Source organism: Phalacrocorax carbo, chromosome 11 (genome assembly GCF_963921805.1).
Source record: "Phalacrocorax carbo chromosome 11, bPhaCar2.1, whole genome shotgun sequence".
NCBI classification, from domain to species: domain Eukaryota; kingdom Metazoa; phylum Chordata; class Aves; order Suliformes; family Phalacrocoracidae; genus Phalacrocorax; species Phalacrocorax carbo.
In genome coordinates this window covers 5,635,520-5,655,638 of record NC_087523.1, presented here as the reverse complement: position 1 = coordinate 5,655,638, position 20,119 = coordinate 5,635,520, and the positions used below count along the sequence as shown (strand labels likewise).

At 37.6% G+C, this 20,119-nt stretch overlaps 1 protein-coding gene across 7 annotated transcripts in view; it reads right to left on the bottom strand.

The window, feature by feature from the left end:
- Positions 1–20,119, bottom strand: part of PCDH11X (protocadherin 11 X-linked) — a 514,007-nt gene that overhangs the window by 427,276 nt on the left and 66,612 nt on the right. For 6 of the 7 annotated variants that reach the window (XM_064462893.1, XM_064462890.1, XM_064462896.1 and 3 more), the window contains 2 exons: positions 9,368–9,415; positions 4,281–6,767 (listed from right to left, as the gene is read on the bottom strand). In XM_064462893.1, the coding sequence (XP_064318963.1) occupies positions 4,281–6,767; positions 9,368–9,415 (2,535 nt within the window). The remainder of the gene's footprint in view (positions 1–4,280; positions 6,768–9,367; positions 9,416–20,119) is intronic. The other variant, XM_064462891.1, reaches the window with a different exon arrangement.

Sequence of the window (20,119 nt, the reverse complement as noted above, 5' to 3'; positions counted from 1 at the left end):
TGTTAGTAAATAGGAGAAAAATCAATCGGCATTCCTGTTCACTCCCTCAACAACTTCCCAAAGATGGTATAGTGTACTAGCTGTGGAGCTAAATTAACATACAGACCAGACTCCACTGTGAAACAGGGAGAAACAGCAAAAGGCTGTTACATAGATTCAAAGCATGATCGCAGCTTCCAGCTCTATCGGTGGAAGAAGTGGACTGAAACAACCGAGTTCTCCAGTGCTGCTTTCATGAACAGTCACACTCTTTCACTAACACAAAGTCAGATAAAACTTGTTCTTAAGTTTAAAATGACAACACATAGGATCACAGGACCCTTCCTGAGTGACCAGGTGTTTCTTTTCAAAGATTTCTACTGTTCCTATACTATGCATTATACTATTTTCAAATGAAAAGAATGTCTGAAATAGCAGTAATTAAAAGAAAGGGACAAGAAGAAGGACGAATGGGAAGTTCTAATGAAACTTTGTGGCAGTAGTTTCTTCGAACCAAGCTGCCAGAGATAACATTGTACTCCATAATTACGCATGTTTTGAATAGAGGGGTTGATACCTAGACAGGCATTTGAATTGTCTGAAAGTTGTTTAAAGTACTTGAGCAAAGATTTCAGATTTTAAAACTGTGTTACATACTACATGAAAACTAGACTGGAAAAAACCCTCTCCTTTCTTTTCATCACTCCAGTGCAAATGCAAAAAGAATTAGATGATTTATGTCAGTATGGAATACTTCACACAGTCTGCTCTCACTAAGGTAAATGTCAAAAGCAACTGAGCTTTTCCAAAGCTTTCAGACAGATAAACTTTAAAGATGCTGTATGTTTTTCTACCAAAGAAATACATCTTTCTGAGGCCCACAACTACCAAAACAATGAAAATCTGATGACACTGAAAGTCAGTTTGATTTTCTGAGCATCCAAATATCCCAGTTTGAAAAACTTAGTATGAGTAAGAAGCCCCTTCACAGCTTATCACTTGGGAAAACTTCTTTAAAAGAATTAGCTCTACTACATCCCAAAAGAAAGCGTGCTGTTCTGAAGGTCTACTGACACCAGTATTTATTAATTCCTACCTCAAAATAATATTGATATCTCTCTCCCTTGACCTTTCTCACACACAAGTACAACAGAAGCTCGATCTCTCCCTTAGAGGAGATTACATTAGGACCATACTTGTCTCTCTTCGACTTCCTGTAGAGTTCATGGTTCAATGTGTCCTCAGCTGCTTCAGGAGTCTCTTATTCCTTCTCCATAAAAATGTCAGCTGTTGCATTGCTGTCTTTATTTGCTCACATGACCATTAAGAGATATTTTGGCTTTTTTAGAAGAAAAACCTTTCGATCTGCTCTTGCATGCTTTTTGAGTACAGCTGCTATAATGACCTTGTCGTTTTATAGATCACGTAGACAAATTTAGCAGTAAAGCAAACACATAATTTCCTTTCTTTAAAGACCTGAATCAATACCATTCAGACATACACCGAATTTAGAGCTTCAGAAGAAAACATATATTTTTAGCTTTATCTCAATATTATTTCAAATATATGAGTAGAAAGTCTTACATCGACAAAACTAAGAACAGTTGAGATGTGTGGCCTGTTAATATCAGCACCCATTAGATACTGAAGAGATATCTTCATAGTGAATGTAATCTTCTTTAGTCTCCTTCAGAGAGTTTCTGGCTTGTAAAAGGGATGCATTACAGTAATTGGTAAAGTAAAATATTTTTTCTCACATTTGACATATTTTCATTTTCAAACTAGCACATCTCCCTTTCTAACTGAACTTATACCCCTTCAGTTCTCCAGACTGTCCTACAGTTTTCTGAAAATTCAGAGAGTGCATGACACAAATGCATCATTACCCATAAACATCCTGTTAGCCTCCGAGGCTGGAGGATGGCAGGACAGCATGACATCTAAAGCACTGTGGCAGAAGCTTATTTTTGTTTGTTTCATTTCTTTAGTGGCTAACAGTGACAACTCGAAGTTAGTCTGTCCTGAGCCCCCTTCTCCAGACCCACAGGAGATAAAACTATACAGACTACAATATACAAACCCAGGTTAGGAGTAAGACTGACTTACAAGATCTGTTGACATTTAAGAAATACTTTGCTCGATTTTCTTAACATGAAATACAGGTCTGCCTTTGTGATCACAGTCCAAGACAAAGGATTTATCTCTAGTGGCCTTTCTTGCCAAATTTATTTAAATAAATACATTAATCAAATTATTTATATTGTATTTAAATAAGTAATAAAAATGTGAACTCATGTGTGTAGAGGTAAATGTTGTTTTCAAATTAGTGTAAAAGGCCATTGATAGCGAGATACAATGTGAATACTTTCATACAGAAAAATAATCCTAAAAGAATAACTGTAGATTTAACAAAGTCAATACAAATATAGCAATATTAATCCCTCTTTGATATATTCAGCGCATCATACTAATACAATTTCAGGTACAGCTATATGAAGATAAGCTAATATCAGGTAATGAGTAATAAAATAACCCAGTTCTATTCTGCTCTTCCAGATAGGAAGTCCCTGCCATTGACCTTTAAGGTAGAGATAAAAGAAAATGCTCTTTTCCCCAACCAGCTTCTAAAGAAGAGAATTGCTTTCCATTCTACTTTAAAAGTCCCTTCTGATGGAAGAACTATGTTAGTAAAAACCTAGAGTCATGAGCTTGCTTTCTTTGTTAGCAGCATTACTACATGACAAAGTGTATTTGAGCAGACAATGGAAGAATCTTTTTGACTCAGAGAAAGTAAACCACAGCTCAACTGAAAAATCACTTAGATCAGGCCCACAGAGATGCTGAAAACACCGCCACCCTCCTCAGAGTTATGAGAGTTCAAACAGATGTACAAATTAACAAGAAGCTTTTCTAATGCGTAATTTAAATTAGCACATTCAAATACCTTTAACAGAAAATACTCAAATCTCAAAAAGCTATTTTTCATTGCTGTCACGTCTTAGAAATAAGAAATTCAGAAATTCTCTTTCTTTCCCTTCAACTTTTCTGCTAATGCATCTCAGAAAAAGATGAAAGTTTTATAAAGTGTAGTGATATGGACTACTGCACAGATTTGTGTTGGTAAGGGGAACAAAATACAAGAAAATAAAAAACCCATCCTGCAGTTTTCAAAAATATGACTACTTTGAATGAGGAGCTTTTTAAGGCACATTTTATCACTATAGTGATAATAAAACAAAGCCCACAGGAAAAAAAAAAACATCAAAACCTCAGCTGGAGCAAAAAGTCTAACAGACAGTCATGCTGAGGATTTGTTCCCGAGCAATAGTATTAAAATATATTATCAATAATACAATAAAATCTCCTAAAATATTTGTTTCTTTAATGATTAATTCCTTGACTAATTAAAGCTTAACTAGAAAACTATTTTCACTGAAAACTCTGTGATATCTGTGAAGAAAGAGAAGTAAACAGACAAACAGCAAAGCTTTATTATTAATGACACTTTCCAGAATATGGTGAAATATTAGATTCAATTTCCAGTGACTTAAAGCCTTTCTGTAGGGTCTTGAAGAATAAAAGGTACTTTGGTTCTCATTTTATTTTTAATTTTAAGCTGAGGATTCTTTAGACATTTTCTTTGCTGTACTGAATTTCTGAGGAGCTAATACCTGGTTTATCAGGCACAGCAGCAAATAAGTGAGATTAATTATACTGTTGTTTTGAATTTTCCCCTAACTTTGCCTGTCGACTGTGTCATTCCACCAGATTTAAGGAGTCCAGTATGTTTCTAATCTGAAAATGGCACTGAAACTCTCAGAGGAAAATCCTTGCCTACTTTTGAGAGACCTTGAAGTAAAGCTATGCCCAAATGAAGGCTGCAATTCCGGACTCCATTAATATTAAGAGCCACTTATCAGATCCTGTAAAGCTTTATTGCTTTCCACCTGGCCTAGATGACTTCAATTCTTGAGCATACAATCCTACAGAGGACAGTACCATAACCCCTCTCTGCCTCACAGAGCTGCGCTAGGTACTGCAGCAATGCAGGAAGTGCCATACTGCCATCTGCAGCCAGGAATACCCACCAGTGTAATAATTCACTGCTCAGTCATTTTCTTGTATCTCGGTTAACACTGATGAATCTCAAATTGTTTACCTTTCAATGCCTCAATCAAACATGACCTTTCAAACTTTTAATCCTTGCAGAAAAAGTTATTTTGCAGTGCTTAGAGCTAGAGTTATAGGAATAGCAAAGTAAGAAGGGAGGGAGAAAGAGAGCACCTTAAAATTTTCATTACCTGTCTGGTGTGTATGGGGCCTGGGGTCTTGAAGCCTCCTTGACAGCTGCATTCAGAAACACTGTAAGGGTCCGAGCTGCTTGAGGAGCACTTGGAGAGTGAGTCACAGCCCACCACAAAGGTGTTATCTAGAGGCAGTTCCTGAATGACATGGTGCTTCTTGGGGGGTACAGGAGTCTCAGGTTTAATTTGAAAGGTAGGCTGTGGAGAAGCAGACTTGTAGTGCTTTGCTAAATCTGGGCTATCAGGCTTAAATGTGGTTGGTGTGGTGGCCCAGTTATATTTTCCCATAGTCTGTTCTTCTAGCTCTACAGGAATGTCTAAAGTGCCATTTATGTGCTCATGGCCAGGATCATCAGGCTTAGATTCTTCGATAGTCACAAAGTTGAGGAGGAGGCTTTTTGGAGAGCGCTTCTTTTTCTTCTTCTTTTTCTTGATCTGCCTATTCTCTTGGTTTGGGGAAACCCATTCACCACTCTGCTTGTTTTTTTGGACAACCTTGTGCCGAGGTGTCTGGCGGCACCGTACTAACGCAGTTACAAAAATCACCAGAATAACTGTCATAGTGCCTGCAATAATGGCAATTATGATCTTGACATAATCATTGGTTTGTGGGGTTATCTCACCATCCCCAACATTCTGGCCAACTGGAGTTTCCGTATTCCTGCGCACTAGCTCTTGTACATAGGAACTATTGGTGACTGTCTCATTCACAAATAAATGCACAAGAGCTATAGTATAAAGAGACTCCGGCTGTCCTAGATCATTGACTTTTATCACCAGTCTATGCAAGCCATGATCTGATGTAATTACCTTCTCTTTCAAAGTAATATTGCCTGTTAATTGGTCAATTGTAAACAAGCCCCTTGAGTTCCCACCTATGATGCTATAGCGGAGCTCTGCATTCATTCCTGTGTCATTATCAACTGCAAAGACTTTAGTAACTACAGACCCTGGTGTGGCTGATGTTGGAACCAACTCATACGAATAATTGGATGAAGGAATAACAAAAACAGGCCTGTTGTCATTTACATCAACAACATTGATGGTCACTTTGGCAGTTGAGGAACGCTGCAGTCTTCCTCCATCCACAGCTTTTACCTGGAAAGTATATGACCCCTGCTGTTCCCTGTCAAAGGTAATATTAGGTCTTATTACACCAGTAAGTGGATCTATAATGAAATTATCTCTACCATTTAATATAGAGAGAGTGACTGCAGCATTCTCTCCGGAGTCAGCATCTGTAACTGTGATAAGCCCCACTGTGCCATACATGGGTAAGTTTTCTGGCACATAGAAATTATATTCATTATGTGTGAAAGTGGGGCTGTTATCATTCTGGTCCAGGACAGACACTGTCACAGTAGCATTGGTCTGCAGGGGTGGCATCCCATTATCCTTAGCCAGCACAGTGAAGGAGTACCTGTCTTGCTTTTCTCTGTCCAGCTTTCTCACTGCTGTCAGAATGCCTGTACGGCGGTCAAGGTTGAAAATAGGGGGTGCGTCAGAACCCAAGATGTAGCTGATCTCAGCATTGCGCCCACTGTCAGCATCCGTAGCACTTATCTTGGTTAGCTGAGTACCAGGAGCATTGTTTTCAGGGATGGAAAGACCTATGATAGGCTGTGTAAAAACTGGGGCATTGTCATTTTCATCTTTAATTTTGATCAGGAGCATTGCAGACTGGTTTAAGGGAGGTTTCCCTGAATCTGAAGCCACTATTTTAATGGCATATTCCCTTGTGGCTTCATAATCTAGAAACGTGGCTGTCTCCAGAAGAAACTGATTATCAAACACTGGCTTTAGCCTAAAAGGGACATCATGATCTGTAAAACAAGTAACTTTTCCATTCAGATCAGCATCCTTGTCCATTACTGTTATTAATGCTATTTTTGTATTAAGGGGAGCCTTCTCAGACAAAAGCACTGTCCCGTTCACCGGATTGATGATGTACCTGGTGTCTATTGATGGGACATTGTCATTAATATCTGTGACATTAACAGTCACTGTTGCTCTTGATGGAGTTGAACTGCCATCACTTGCTAAAACAGTTAATTTGTGTACAGGAGATTCCTCTCTGTCTAGTGGTTCTCTTATAGTGATGAGGCCAGTGGTGTTATCAATGGCAAACAGCCTTTTGGCCAAACTGGAGATCTGATTGCTGAAATAGAAGTGGATTTGTGCATTTGAGCCCAGGTCTGCATCAGTGGCATGGAGCTGAGAAACAGAGGTGCCCACTGGAGCATTTTCTGGAACACTGACTTCGATGTCATTCTCTTTGAAGACTGGGCGATTATCATTTACATCCGTCACTGTGACTTGCAGGATGGCAGTGCTAGATCTTGGAGGGCTTCCACCATCTTCAACTTTAATTTTCATCACATAGGTATCCTTCTGCTCCCTATCCAGGATCTGCTGGACAATCAGTTGAGGCCACTTATCTCCCTCAGGTGTCTCAATTATATCAAGACCAAATACATTTTGACCCTACAAGACACAAAAAGAACACACTTTATCATGACAGTATATTTTAATAGAGAAACATCTCATTAATATTCTGAAATTGTCAGGGAATGTATATTTTATATATATACTGTATACAGGAATACACATTTATATATTTACCTTTATTTTGTAATTGCCGATTTTGGTTTAAGGTCTAGGGCCTTAAGAAAGCTTCAGAGCAAAGCTCTGTGTGTGAAGAAACAGATACTTTAGAAAAACAGGGAGGGTGAGTTTGGAGTGGGTGGTTCTGTGTTTTGCTTTGTTTTTCTAACTAGTTTCTTAGTTATTAAATTCCTGGACAGATGCAATTTGGTTTCGCTGTTGTATGAGTGAGCGTGGAGAAGAGGAACGAAGCCAAAATTCAACCACGTCCAAAGGCAAGAAAGGATGGATACACTGGAGGATGGAAACCAATATTGAATTTCAAGGAAAACAAGAAAGATAAAGGGACTGTTTCTCTGTTCATGGAGCAACTCTGGACATGGTCTGAAACCACCAGCATAAAGAAACACCACCGGCATTGAAAAGGGGCTTACTGCATAATTGAGGCATTAGATGTTACAGACAAAACTAAGTCATAGCAGTTTATTATAAATATATTTAAAAATGCATTAAAATCATTCCTTTCGTCATCATTATATATTTTATATTTGTAGTGAAAACTACAATCCCAGTGAGAAAAGGAGATCAATTTTCATTTCAAAAAAATGTCACAGAACTATGAGATCAATTTGAAAATAATCAATTTTTTTCATGGGGTTTGTTGAACAACTAACACTCCTGGAATTGCAAAGAAATGCTACACATATTGCACAAGCATAGCTTTTTTTAAAACCCTAATGTTGACAAAGTTCCCTGCTAAAATAAAGATCGGAATCTGCAAATAGATTCCCTCTTCTGCTGTCTCCTCAGACAAGCAGGAATTAGGAATGTCACAGTTATCCTCTTCTCTCTCATCTCTCACCCTTCAGAGAAAGAAGGGATGTAAAGGCAGTTTTCCAGCCGTGTTTTCCATGAGGGCAGAGCTAGAATGCAGATCACTACAGCTGAATGTATAGGGTGACCAAAACCAGAAAGCATCGACGAAGACGAAAACAGTTGAAACCATAGAGCAGATACAGCTTTGGCTTCTTTAGCAGAAGGCCCATGAAAACATAAGCTTTGCAAATTGCTTCTAAATCAAGATATACATTTTGAACCAATTAGGTTAAATTTTAGAATGGTGATTCTATGCTGATCTCTTCATGAAGGCAGAGTGAGAGTTTCCTCTTCATCTTCAATCTGGCTAGCAGTTATTTGCAATAAATTTCATAATTACTGAGAAATAATGTATTATATACTCTATGCTTTAACACAGACTTCCAGAAAAAAAGCTACCAGAAGCTAGTGGAAAAAAAACCTGTCATCTATCTTTTACTTCTTTATTTGTACACAAGTTGACAGATGGGTACTGATTATTCTGTCATTAGATCCCACAACTACAACAAACACTTCACATAGACTTTGAATACATGCAGCTATATATATGCATACCCATTTCTGCTTTTCTTTAACTATCAAGTATGAGAAGGATATATTTCATGATACCATATGAGTTTTATATAAAATATAGAGCTTCGGTTCCCTGTCACTAGCAGTAAACTACTGGAAAAACAGAAAAGAATGCAAAGATCTCTTCCAAGTTAATTATCCAAAAGTATTTCTTGTTATTCATTACAAGTTTATACATCTTTTTAAACTACAGGAAAAAAAAGAACAAATTATACTTTCTCCTAATTCAAGCAAGCCTATTTCACATTGTTCAAGGGATAAGGTTAGCTGTGACATTACGCTGCATTTTAACAAACACATTTTCTGAGAATGAACAGTTCTCCCATTCTAAATACTCCAAAAAATGATGAAACATTCAAGAAACACAGCTTTAAGATTATAACCTTAAAAAATTATAGAAAAAAAATATAATTCTTTCCCTCATAATCAAAGAAATTGAGAGTTTAAAATCCTGAGAAAAACATGAAGAAAACTCCTTGGGATTAAATTCTTGATGTTGAAGTGAATGGTTTTATCATCATTAAAACCTCAGTGAAGTGAAACTTTCCATTAGGGTCAGGTTGTTATTTGGACTGAACTGTACCTCAGTCAGCACATTACCCCAGTGAACTGAAGGCTTTATTCCCACGAGGAAGGGTATGAGTCCATAGGAAAAGCATAATAGATACTTAACACTTATATAGTACCTTTTCACCATTAAAATGACTGGTAAAAATATCCTGCTATATTATTATGTCCACCACTACAGAAGGATGGGAGTGAGAAATAAAGAGAGGTTCACTTTTTTAGTCTAAAAAGTTTAAGCAATGTAACCTAACTATTTGAGACAAATCAAGGTAATGCCCATTTCAGAGCCAGGTTTAGCTTTAAGAAGCTCTGGCCCTGATCACAAGATTCTTTATTGGGGCAATAAGCAACTCTGTTACCTTATTCCATTTTCATTACACCCTTTTCAGCGGATTCATGTACACAGTAGTCTCTGAAATAATGAAACTGATATTCTTGTTGAACGCTCCCTACCGTATATTTACCTGATCATTTGTAATGGATCCAAATGTCCTTTTCGGAGCTGTTTTGGGCTGTCATGTAAATAAAAAATCAGAGAGTTTTTTAAGAATTTTAACATTTAGATAGATTAATAAAAACATAATGACACACGGACACTTAATGTGATAAGCTAGAAGAGCTTCTAGTATTATGGACAGAACTGCATGTGACAAGGTGCACCTCAAGTCGACACATGACTTGCCTTTAGACATACATATTGCGGTACCACAGGCTCTCACAGCAGTGTTTTGTTAAATCCATGGGGTATTGACTACCTGGACACTATAATTAATGTTCTTTCACGCCACAAATTGTAATGTGGGCTTCATTATTGAGAGGAGTGGGAGAAAAGACCAGCTTCTGGTTAACCAGCATGGTCTGGTGTGTTCAAAACATCTTATGAACTTGCACTTGCACACCAGTAAGGTGATATAGTAATTTCTCAAAGAAATAGGGAAGGGAAAGAATATATTGTACTAAATATCCATACAGAAATGACTGCTTGTGATACAAAGTACTCTGAAATTAAGACAGTCTATCAGTAATTATTTCTCAAAACATTACAAATTCTATAACTGTATATAATAACTATACATTGTTAACTGACAAAGAATAGGTCAACACTGTCCTCCATCTTTGTTCAGGAAGGTGTGCTGGTTTTGGCTGAGAAGGGGTTTAATTCTCCTCACTGTGGGGGGTCGGGGACCTTTCCAGCTTCCCAGCTCTGCCTTGTGGCAGGGGGCTGGGAGGGGCAGGGCCATGGCAGGGGCAGCTGACCCCAACTGGCCAATGGCAGGTTCATTCCATACCATGTGACACCATGACCAGTATATTGGGGGGGGGGGGCAGCACAGTATCAGGTTGGCGGGCAGTGAGCAGCTGCATCGCTTGCGGTTCGTTCCCCTCTCCCCTCCCTTCCCCCCTCCCCCAGGGTTTTGCGCCTCTCGTTATTCTCCTTTACATTGCATTTCTGTTGTTTCTTTTAATTTTAATTATTAAACTGTTCTTATCCCAACCCACAAGCGTTACCCTTCTGATTCTCTCCCCCATCTACTGGTGGGGGAGTGAGCGAGCGACTGTGTGGGGCTGAGCTGCCGCTAAACCACGACAGTCTTTTTGGCGCCCAACGTGGGGCTCAAGGGTTGGAGATAACAACAGCTGCTGGTCACAGCACCATGTTGTCCTTTTTGCAGTTGGTGTTAAAGATCGGTGTTGGTTTGTTGAGTCTGCTGTGTTCTGCTGTGATTAGTAATGTTTTGCCTACAAGATTTGTTATACAAACACTCCTTTTCAGCTTTATCTGGTATTTGGGGTTTTTGCTGAAACTGTTACTGTAATTTGGATACCACCTTGTTGAGGCAATTAGCAATTATACCTCCTCCTCTGAGAGGTTTTATATGGAGGAAATACAGAATAGTACCTTTGCAACTTTGTTCTATGATGTCTCTGCCTCTACTACAACAACCTTTTTGTATCTTGAACATCCTTGGGTGGTTAAGGTGCACTTATTGTTAGGTTTTGGGCATGTTGTTTTGGTTTTGACTAAGCAACTTAAGAATATCACCCAGAAATCTGCCCCAAGGCTTGATAGTTACGAGTGGCAGGGCATGTGGGATAGCATGGGCAAATACCTAGGGCAGTGGGCACCCCCAGTGTTTTGGAGTTTCACCCTCGAACAAGTGCAGAATCCTAAAAAACTAGTAGAATATTTGGAGAAAGTATGTTGTTATGCTGGGAACTCCAGAGAGACACAGATAACTGCAACATGCTGGGGTCTGGCCCATGCATACCAAGCCATCTACTGGTGGGGGAGTAAGCGAGCAACTGTGTGGGGCTGAGCTGCCGGCTAAAGCACAACAGTAGGGTATTCTGAACCTTTAGAGAAAGGCACACAAGCAAAGACAGCTCATTGTTTTGTGTCTACAACTTCGCCCCATGCTTAATATCAATAATTATCTTCTTGCACTATAAATGACAAACACATTACAGGATGTATGTCTTTAGCTCAACTGAGTCTTAAAAGTCAAGGGCTAGACAACATGCATATAATGAACTTTTACTGATGTTCTACAGTAACTCATTTCAATGAATACTGCAAGACGACTGTGAGAAGTTTTTAGAAGTGCATGCTTATTTATTATATGTCAACAATCCTCGTAAAATCAGCTAGTTTTATTATTTTTTAGATATCTTACTCTGCCTGAAACCTAAAATAAGCAGATTCAGAGTGGCTAAGTTCCAGCAGGCCAAATACAGCAATACAGGGAAATAAAATGAACAAAATGTTAAAAAGACATAAAAAGAAAAAAGAACAAAAAAGATAAAAAGATCAGCTTCCCATTAGAGAGTAATTCATTAACACATTGAAGTATTTACTTAATAATAAAACCTTTGGCTGAAATGCAATCTTGTGGCCAAAGAACCCTAAAATCTTTTCAGAAAGTCCAGGAAATAATGCATGTTTGCTAACTGCTAGTTATTTCAGATATAGCAACACAGACAACCTTTGCAGGTCTCCTGCAAAATTACAAGACAGGTCCCAGCCACTGTTTCCTTGTCTGTTTTTGTCAAGACATATGGAACTAATCTGTAACTGTAGTGTTATATTAGCAAAGAAAAGAGTATAATAGCACAATTTCCATTCCTAATGCAGAAAACTAGACGACAGTTATACATTGGACAGCATTTGTAATAAAAGCTGAAAATTAAACTTGGATTTTTCTTCCAAAGGTGATACTTTGGATGTGAAAATGTGAATTCCCAAAGCCATGCTAAAGCCTCAACCACAAAATATTCTATACGATAGTCAATAATGGATGCAAGTTCCAGTAATATGTGCATACTAGTATACTCAGATCTATAATATCTTAAGTGTTGTAGCTCTAATAAAGGTCCCTTGTCTGCTATTACTTACACAGTGTACAATTCACATGTTCACTCAGTCTAGAAGATTAAAATTTGTTGGACAGCTGTCCTGTTTAAAGACTGCACAGTCACTACCCTCATCACCTCGCACAGCTTACAACCCAAAGTTACTTGAAATATGTATTATTAATACTGATGGTTACCTTATGAACTGAGTGACAGTACCTTAGAGGAGAAAATACAATTACAAAGGTAAGAAATTTTTATAATGCAAAACTCAGCAGATGCAAAGCTGTTTACATATTTGAAACAGTAGCTCTTTGTCAAAACAACTACAGACTTTTAATTTGTAGGGCAAGAGTCCTATGGGTTTTGTTCATTTTATTGTTTTCTGTCAGTAACACAGAGTTTCACGTGGTTTCCTTTGAAGTAAGTCAAAGCTTAGCTCCAACCAAACTGAACCTACAGGTTCAAAACCACAGCAAACGGAGGACTTGGAAGCTTCCAATCATGCATGAACCTAAAGTTAATTTTGTGCATTCAGAATCCTAATTAGCTCTATCCTTACGTAAAAGTTCAGGGCATCATTCATTAGCAATGTCTATATCATAACTTGCTGGTTTTCCATCTTCGATTATAAAAGAGCTTCTACAAATGCAAAGCACTGCCAAAGATTTCCTCTCCATATATACATATACAACCACACACAAAACCTTGCTCGCCCTATGAAGCGGACAAAAAGCGAAATGCTGTAGATGGGATCAATAGAACACAAGGATAATAACGAACCATTTCATGCTGGAAAGGAACAGTAAAAAATATAATATGGAATGAAGCAGCAGACAATCAATGCATTTAATACTGATTTTCTGAAGAAAAAAGGCTAGGCGGTATACCTAAACACGAAACTGCTTCCTTGGAAATCTGAATTTAATGTTACTACAAAAAGACTCACACAGTTCAAACAATTACATCACTTGAGTCTCCTTAATCCGTTCAGATTATTTGTTCCTTTCTGTAAAGAGTTCCTTTCAATCTTGTTGTGTTCCAAACACTGTCAACTTTATTTTCTAAGATTGATAGATAAATAGGCAGATAGACAGACAGATAATTTTTTTCTGAGATGCAGACTTTTTGCATTCTCCTCAATTCTTGGCATCCAATTCTCAGAATGTATTTATTAGATCATGTTCACCTCCATTAAGGAGTAACGATTAGAGACAGTGAATATTATACTAGGGTCAGAGTAACAGTGTATCCACATTACTGCATCAACATGATATAAAATTACCAAAATAATTGCGTACAAAAAAAGTGGCAGCAGAAATTGGGCTGTCACTTGACTAGTCTTGCACAATGTACTGTAGACGTACAATTATATATTACAGCAAAATATGCAACTGCACCACAAAACTTTACAGAATTTATCTTAACAATACTCCTGCTATATAAATAGCTGTACCACTACCTAAAGATGGGAAACTGAAGTCAGAGACATTTTATCAGTTGTCTAAGGTTTGTAGCTTGTCTGAAAGAGCCAGCCACTTCAGAATTACCAATCATGTATTAAACTAAATTTTAGAACATAACTTTAGAAACTCAACTTTAGAATTTTAAACGTCAAACAAAAGTTTTTTCATTTAGAGACACTCTTCCCAAAAGAAGACGGGTCAATAGCTGCAGGTAAAGCAATTAGGGAAGTAACCTCCCCTTTAAACTCCTCCATTATAGTTGTTCAGAAATATTCACAGACATCCTATTGAACAGGAAGCTACATTTTCAATGCGCCTGAAGGTGTTCAGATTAAGGTATTAAATATGTTTGAGCTTCACTCTGAATTCTCATGTTTCCACACCCAGATAGATACAGCTGCAGATGCCTGACTTATCCTTCAGTACGTTCTCTGTCTTTGGAGTGACACTATAGATACATAATGAAGGAAAAAATTAGGATTTGTATTAGGCAACAATATATTCAACAAGTTAATTTTGATATTTGCTTTATATATGTGTGCCAATTACATATTTGCTCACTTTCCTATGAGAACAGCAACAGGAACAGAACAGAGGATCTCTAAAAAAGGGAAATAAATGAGTACATGTTTTAGCGATGCAATTCTCTAATGCATCACTGTGCTCTTGGAGGTAACAGCTAACAGTTCTGTATTGCTGTTCAGAACAGCTCTTAAATCACAACCTCGTTTTGCTTCGACAGCCAAACAAGGTATCTTCAGCTCCTAATCACACATTTTAGAGCTCTCAGATGAATGCCGACTGGGTGTTGGAGCAGTGTGAACCTGTAATGCCCTCCCATTCACTACCTGCTCTATAACCAGATCAGTACTTTCAGGCAGAAGGCAGATTAAAACTGACAGCCACTTGTAGACAAGAAAATAGAAACAACTGAGACGTTTCTGAAAATTCCTTCTGAAAATTCACCCTAAAGTAGTGACTGTCCAGGATCCTCAGCTTCCAGTAATTTCAGTGGGAACTGGGAGTGATGGACATATATGGATTTGGCTTGTGACAAATGGAAAAATAAAAAATAAAGTAGACAGAAAACCTTGGTCCTGCCTTAAAAAGGGGTACAAATATTTCACAGAATCACAGAATGCCAGGTTGGAAGGGACCTCAGGGATCATCTAGTCCAACCTTTCTGGGAAGAGCACAGTCTAGACAAGATAGCCCAGCACCCTGTCCAGCCGACTCTTGATGGTGTCCAACATGGCCGAGTCAACCACTTCCCTGGGGAGATTAATCCAAAGGTGACTGTTCTCAATGTGAAAAATTCCCCTCTGGTGTCCAATCAGCATCTCCCCAAGAGCAATTTGTGTCCATTCCCCCTTGTCCTCTCCATGGGACTCTGTGTAAAAAGGGAGCCTCCATCTTCTTTGTAGCTACCCCTTAAGTACTGGTACTTGGTGATGACATCCCCTCTGAGCCTCCTTTTCTCAAGGCTGAACAAACCCAGCTCTCCCAGCCTATCCTCATATGGCAGGCTTACCTTATTTGATCTGAGGCCCTTTTAAACTAAAGTTTAGCTGTGAGCAAAACCACTGTATCTTCCCTTTATGTTTACACTTTCAGGAAAAAATGTTGACAAAACTTTCATCTGAATGGCATGAGTATCTCACACACACAACCCCTTCTCTTCAGGGTCCTAGCATTCAGAAACACAAAGAAAATAAATGAATAAGATAACATGTTCTCTGGATTTACATCACAAGGACATTCTTTCACATGCAGAGACCACACTTTAATATTCGTGTGTCACTGCTTTATGAATTTTGACATTGAAAAATACACAGCCTTAATGCAGAAAATTAATAATTCATGTGGGCAGAAATATAACCGAATGAGAAAAAAACTATTATAATAAAGTTCACTTCTTTCATTTTGAGTAGACTTCCCCCAGCTTTCACAAACAGGCTTTAGGAACTGTAGGCCTCTCACAAATACTGCTGAAATGAACATGACAGTAAGCTTTTTTCAAGACCTTCACTCTTTGCAGGGTTTTGTAAAACTCAAAAGAAGAGAAAGTTTGTATGGGACATTTACCTACCACAGGATCATTTTTGCTTTTGAAAGAAATTAAGTTATGCTATTCCAAAAAATGAAAACTTATCCTTTTTGTATTATTCTGGGAAAATAACAGTGGATCTACCATATTAAACTGTAAAGGTACATGGCATATGAAGTGCAAGATGCCACTTCACTACACATTGCAAGATAATATGTAACACTGCAATTTCAGGGTAATAAATTATAGACAGTTGCTGAAAAGACATACAGAGTGATAGTAAGTATGAAAATAGTCCAGAGAGACTGAATTCTAGAACTCATTAAATAGACCTCTTTTCACCATGTTAATCAGGGAATGTAGGGGACAGACCAAAAATGTGTTTTCTGGTGCCAGCTTTATCAGGAAGACAAGTTTTCTTCCTCCTCCAATGTTACTGACTCCTATTTATCCAAATCAGCAGAACAAAAGCTAGACAAAAAGGAATAAACATTTCCTTACTGTAAGGCAGTAACTCAACTCTGAAAGTCAATTTTGAAAACATATCTTATGCTACCTGTGTGTACTGAAAATTCTAGTATATAAACTGTCATGACTTCTAGTTAACAGGTTGTATTCCTAGTAACAGCTTCCCTGTGAGTTGTTTGGGATCAAAAATCTTAAAGGATATTTGATACATACTTTTACAATTAGTTATACTGAGGAATATATTCTTTGCTAAAAACAAAAATAAATTCCAATTTTACTCTAACTGAATACACTTCTGCTATTTCTCAGACTTAAAATCAGTGAAAAAAATTGATAAAATTGATTTGCAAGAAAGAAAATAAAATTAAGAATATTAGAATGGCATGTTTACAGGAGAAACACCAATCACTCATCATTCCATTCCAGCTTTCCTGCTCAGTTTTTCTTCACTGTTTATATTCTCTAGTAGTTCAGTCTTGAATATACGCTATAAATTTTGGCTAATGGACAGGGGTTTTTCCTCTGACAGGAAAAAATGTGAAAAAAAGCATAGAACCATAGAACACAATTAGCCAACATCTAAGCATGAAGAATACCAGCTTCAGAAGGTAAATATAATACCCATCTCCTGTTGCAAAGATATAGACTGGTCCCACGAGGTAACATGTATCCTCCAATAAACTGTGAACTATCTATCCTCTGAGGCTGAGACAAGCTCTCCCACAATTCATGGAAAAAACTGCACAGAGTGGTTAATCTTAGTAGTGAAGTAAACAATGGGGTGTATCTGCACAAGAAAGCTAACACCAGAGCACTCAAAAGAGCTGAAGTATTATTTAACAATATGACTGACCTCACACAAATGCCACTAGTCCAGAAACAGCAAATTAAGCAAAGATAGTTGAAGCCATTTCTGCCCAATAACAACTTGTGTAACCCAATTCAGAGTAAAAGCCAACTTTCCCAGGTCTGGATCCACTCAAAGTTCTTTCCTGAGGTTAATTCAATCACTGTCCTAAAACAGATGTTTCCAAATAACAGTACACATGCTGTTTGTGTACGTAATATGCACACAGAAATTGGACCTGCGGCCTCTTCCTTACTATAAAATATAAACAGCTTTTGGGCAACTGACATGTTTTCAACCACCACGGTGTCAGTGTGGCATACAAGAACTGAGAACTTTTCCTAGATTCTTCATAACTACTCCACTAGGATAATAACCTCAGGTTAAAGAATCATCACAACACCCATAGAATTAATCTTGCTTTGAGACACTTGCTAACAAAGGCAGCAGCTCTCAGCCACATACAGGTTAGAATTAGGAAAATGGTTGTAAGAAAGCACCCTCTGGGGACGACAACATGCTCTGAATAATTCAATGCGAAGTTTAGCCTTCATGTTATAAAAACATGATGTAAACAACTGAATCTACCAAACAAAAACTATTAAAATTAATCAACCTAAAATCCAATCCTAAAACATGTTAAATTATGACCAACCAAGTGGGAAACCAACCATCAGCATGGAAAATAAAACACACCTAAAACAATTTAACTTAAACACTCCTTAAACAACTTTTCACTTAGACACAAACACTTAGCCTATACCTTGATTTTTGCACTTAAATGTCTTTATTTTAAAGGGTTTAATATATTGTTAGGATTGTCGTACATTAAGATATTAAGCTACGAACAAGAATTCAATTTCTTATGTTTATGAAGCAGCGAGTTAAATGAATAGTTTATTCTGAATTCAAAACTTTTGTTAGGCACATTGCTATTTTTACAACACACCTAGGACATTCCACCAACTACTACATCTGTCATTAGACATCAAATTCACAGATACACAGATAAGATAAAACAAGCAGTCTCTGAGAAGGGATTGAGTCTATCTGTTCATAGAAATCTGCAGGACTGCTCACTGCAACAAAATAGTTTTCAGTTGTTGCATGGATTCCCAGTTTAGAACACTGTCTCAAAATCCTAAGGTGACACTATAAAAGTAGTTGCTACATTTGTTATGCATTCTACTTACAGAGTCAAGATTCTACTTCCACCCTCAATTAACTTTACTGTTACCATAAGAAGAGGCCTACTGTGGATATATGTGGAAGAACCCACTGTAAATTAAATTAAGTCTGTTTTGAAATTCAGCATTACAGCTTTTAACAAAACAGGAAACCTAGACTAAATCAGTGACAATGAGTATGACAGCTGAAATGACAGTTTCCAAGAGGGCTAAGCATTATAAAAGTTTTTCCTTATTATGCTCTTAGGCACAGTCTGATTAGTTCCAACAGCTGCCCATTAAGAAAAGCCAACCAATCATTCCACAGTAATACGCATATTAATGTGTCCCTTTAGCTTTCAGTGATTTCAGAGCCAGGTAGCATACAGCACTACAGCATGAGCTTGTACCTTTTGATTTATAGTAATACTGAATATTTCAAATGCAAACCATGTCAGAAATTCCTTATCATCACAATGTGACTACCTTAAAACCTCTTCTGATGGATAAACTTGTTCCACCCACTAGTATACAAAGGAAAAACAAAAAATACAAGGGGGAAAAAATCCACTGTGCGTAACTGTTAAATTAGTCAGGTCTTTGTTAGAGGCAACGAGTAACAAAAAGCAATCTTCTTTGTTACCTTGCTCATGAAACTCATGAAGCCTGTAGCATATGCTAAGCTGTGACAAATACGCAGTTGAGCTTCGCTCCTCTTTATAACAACTCTTCTAGTATTGTCTGAACATTACAGCAGCAATGAGGAGACTGGTGGTTTTACTGTTTCTTCCAGCCCCATGAACGTTAGATACAATTTCTACACTCACACATACACAAGCCTGCCCCACCCCACCCCCACATTACTTATCATTAAAGGTTTCGATTGAATGGAACACTGAGTTATACACTCATACGTCAAATGATTTTAAATTATAAAAGATAATCATTAACACGGAAGCACCTAAACCCCCAGGTTTTAATTCCACAAAGGTAAATTTACTTCTTAGAGAGCCTTGACTGTTCTTCCAGTTCCTTAACATATGAAAACCTAGGAGAAAACCTTATTCCTTGAGTAGTACAGAGTTTTTTGTCACTGGGTAGCAGAAGAAATTCTGTTTATATCTCTGGCCTTTATTTCTCATCTTAGCTCAAGCGTATATAGATTCCAAATATGAACCAAATTAATTTTATTTCTACTTAATCTAATACAACGGGCATGATTATTTGTGAAAAATGTATTTGCAGTTTCTGATCTCTATCAGCCTATGAAAAACTATATACATTTTGAAGTAAAATAATAAAGTTTAATTCCTTCATCACTGTATCCAAACACATTTCAAAGACAGAGCTGTTTTCACATTATAAAAATGTCACCAGTGGGCTGGTGTAAACAGAAGCTGAAATAAGTCATTGCATGATGTAGTTTCTAAAACTTTACCCATATTCCGAACACTTAAATTTTACAACTTAAAATTTTTACAAAATAGGTTCAAAACCCTCCTAGAGAACTGCACATATGAAAAAAATCCAGATAAGAATATTAGACCCACCACTTCTGGACTAGAACTCTGTGAGCCTCATATTGGTGGAAGCTCAGGAATAGCTACGGAAAATATACTTGTACTGTTCTTACAATCTCTTCTGAGTATCCGATATCAACAGTTAGAGACAGGATATAGGATCAGATGAAACTCATTTTCATCCAGCAAGGCCATTCTAGGTTCAAGTCAGTATCATTCACATCACTTAGCTATGAGGAAACTGAGGCACAGGAAGCAGTGTGACTCATTCACAACTACTCTGCAGGCCATTAACAAAACCACAGTGAGCCAAATCTCAGAGTTCAGTGACCCTCAAAGATCATGTCAGCC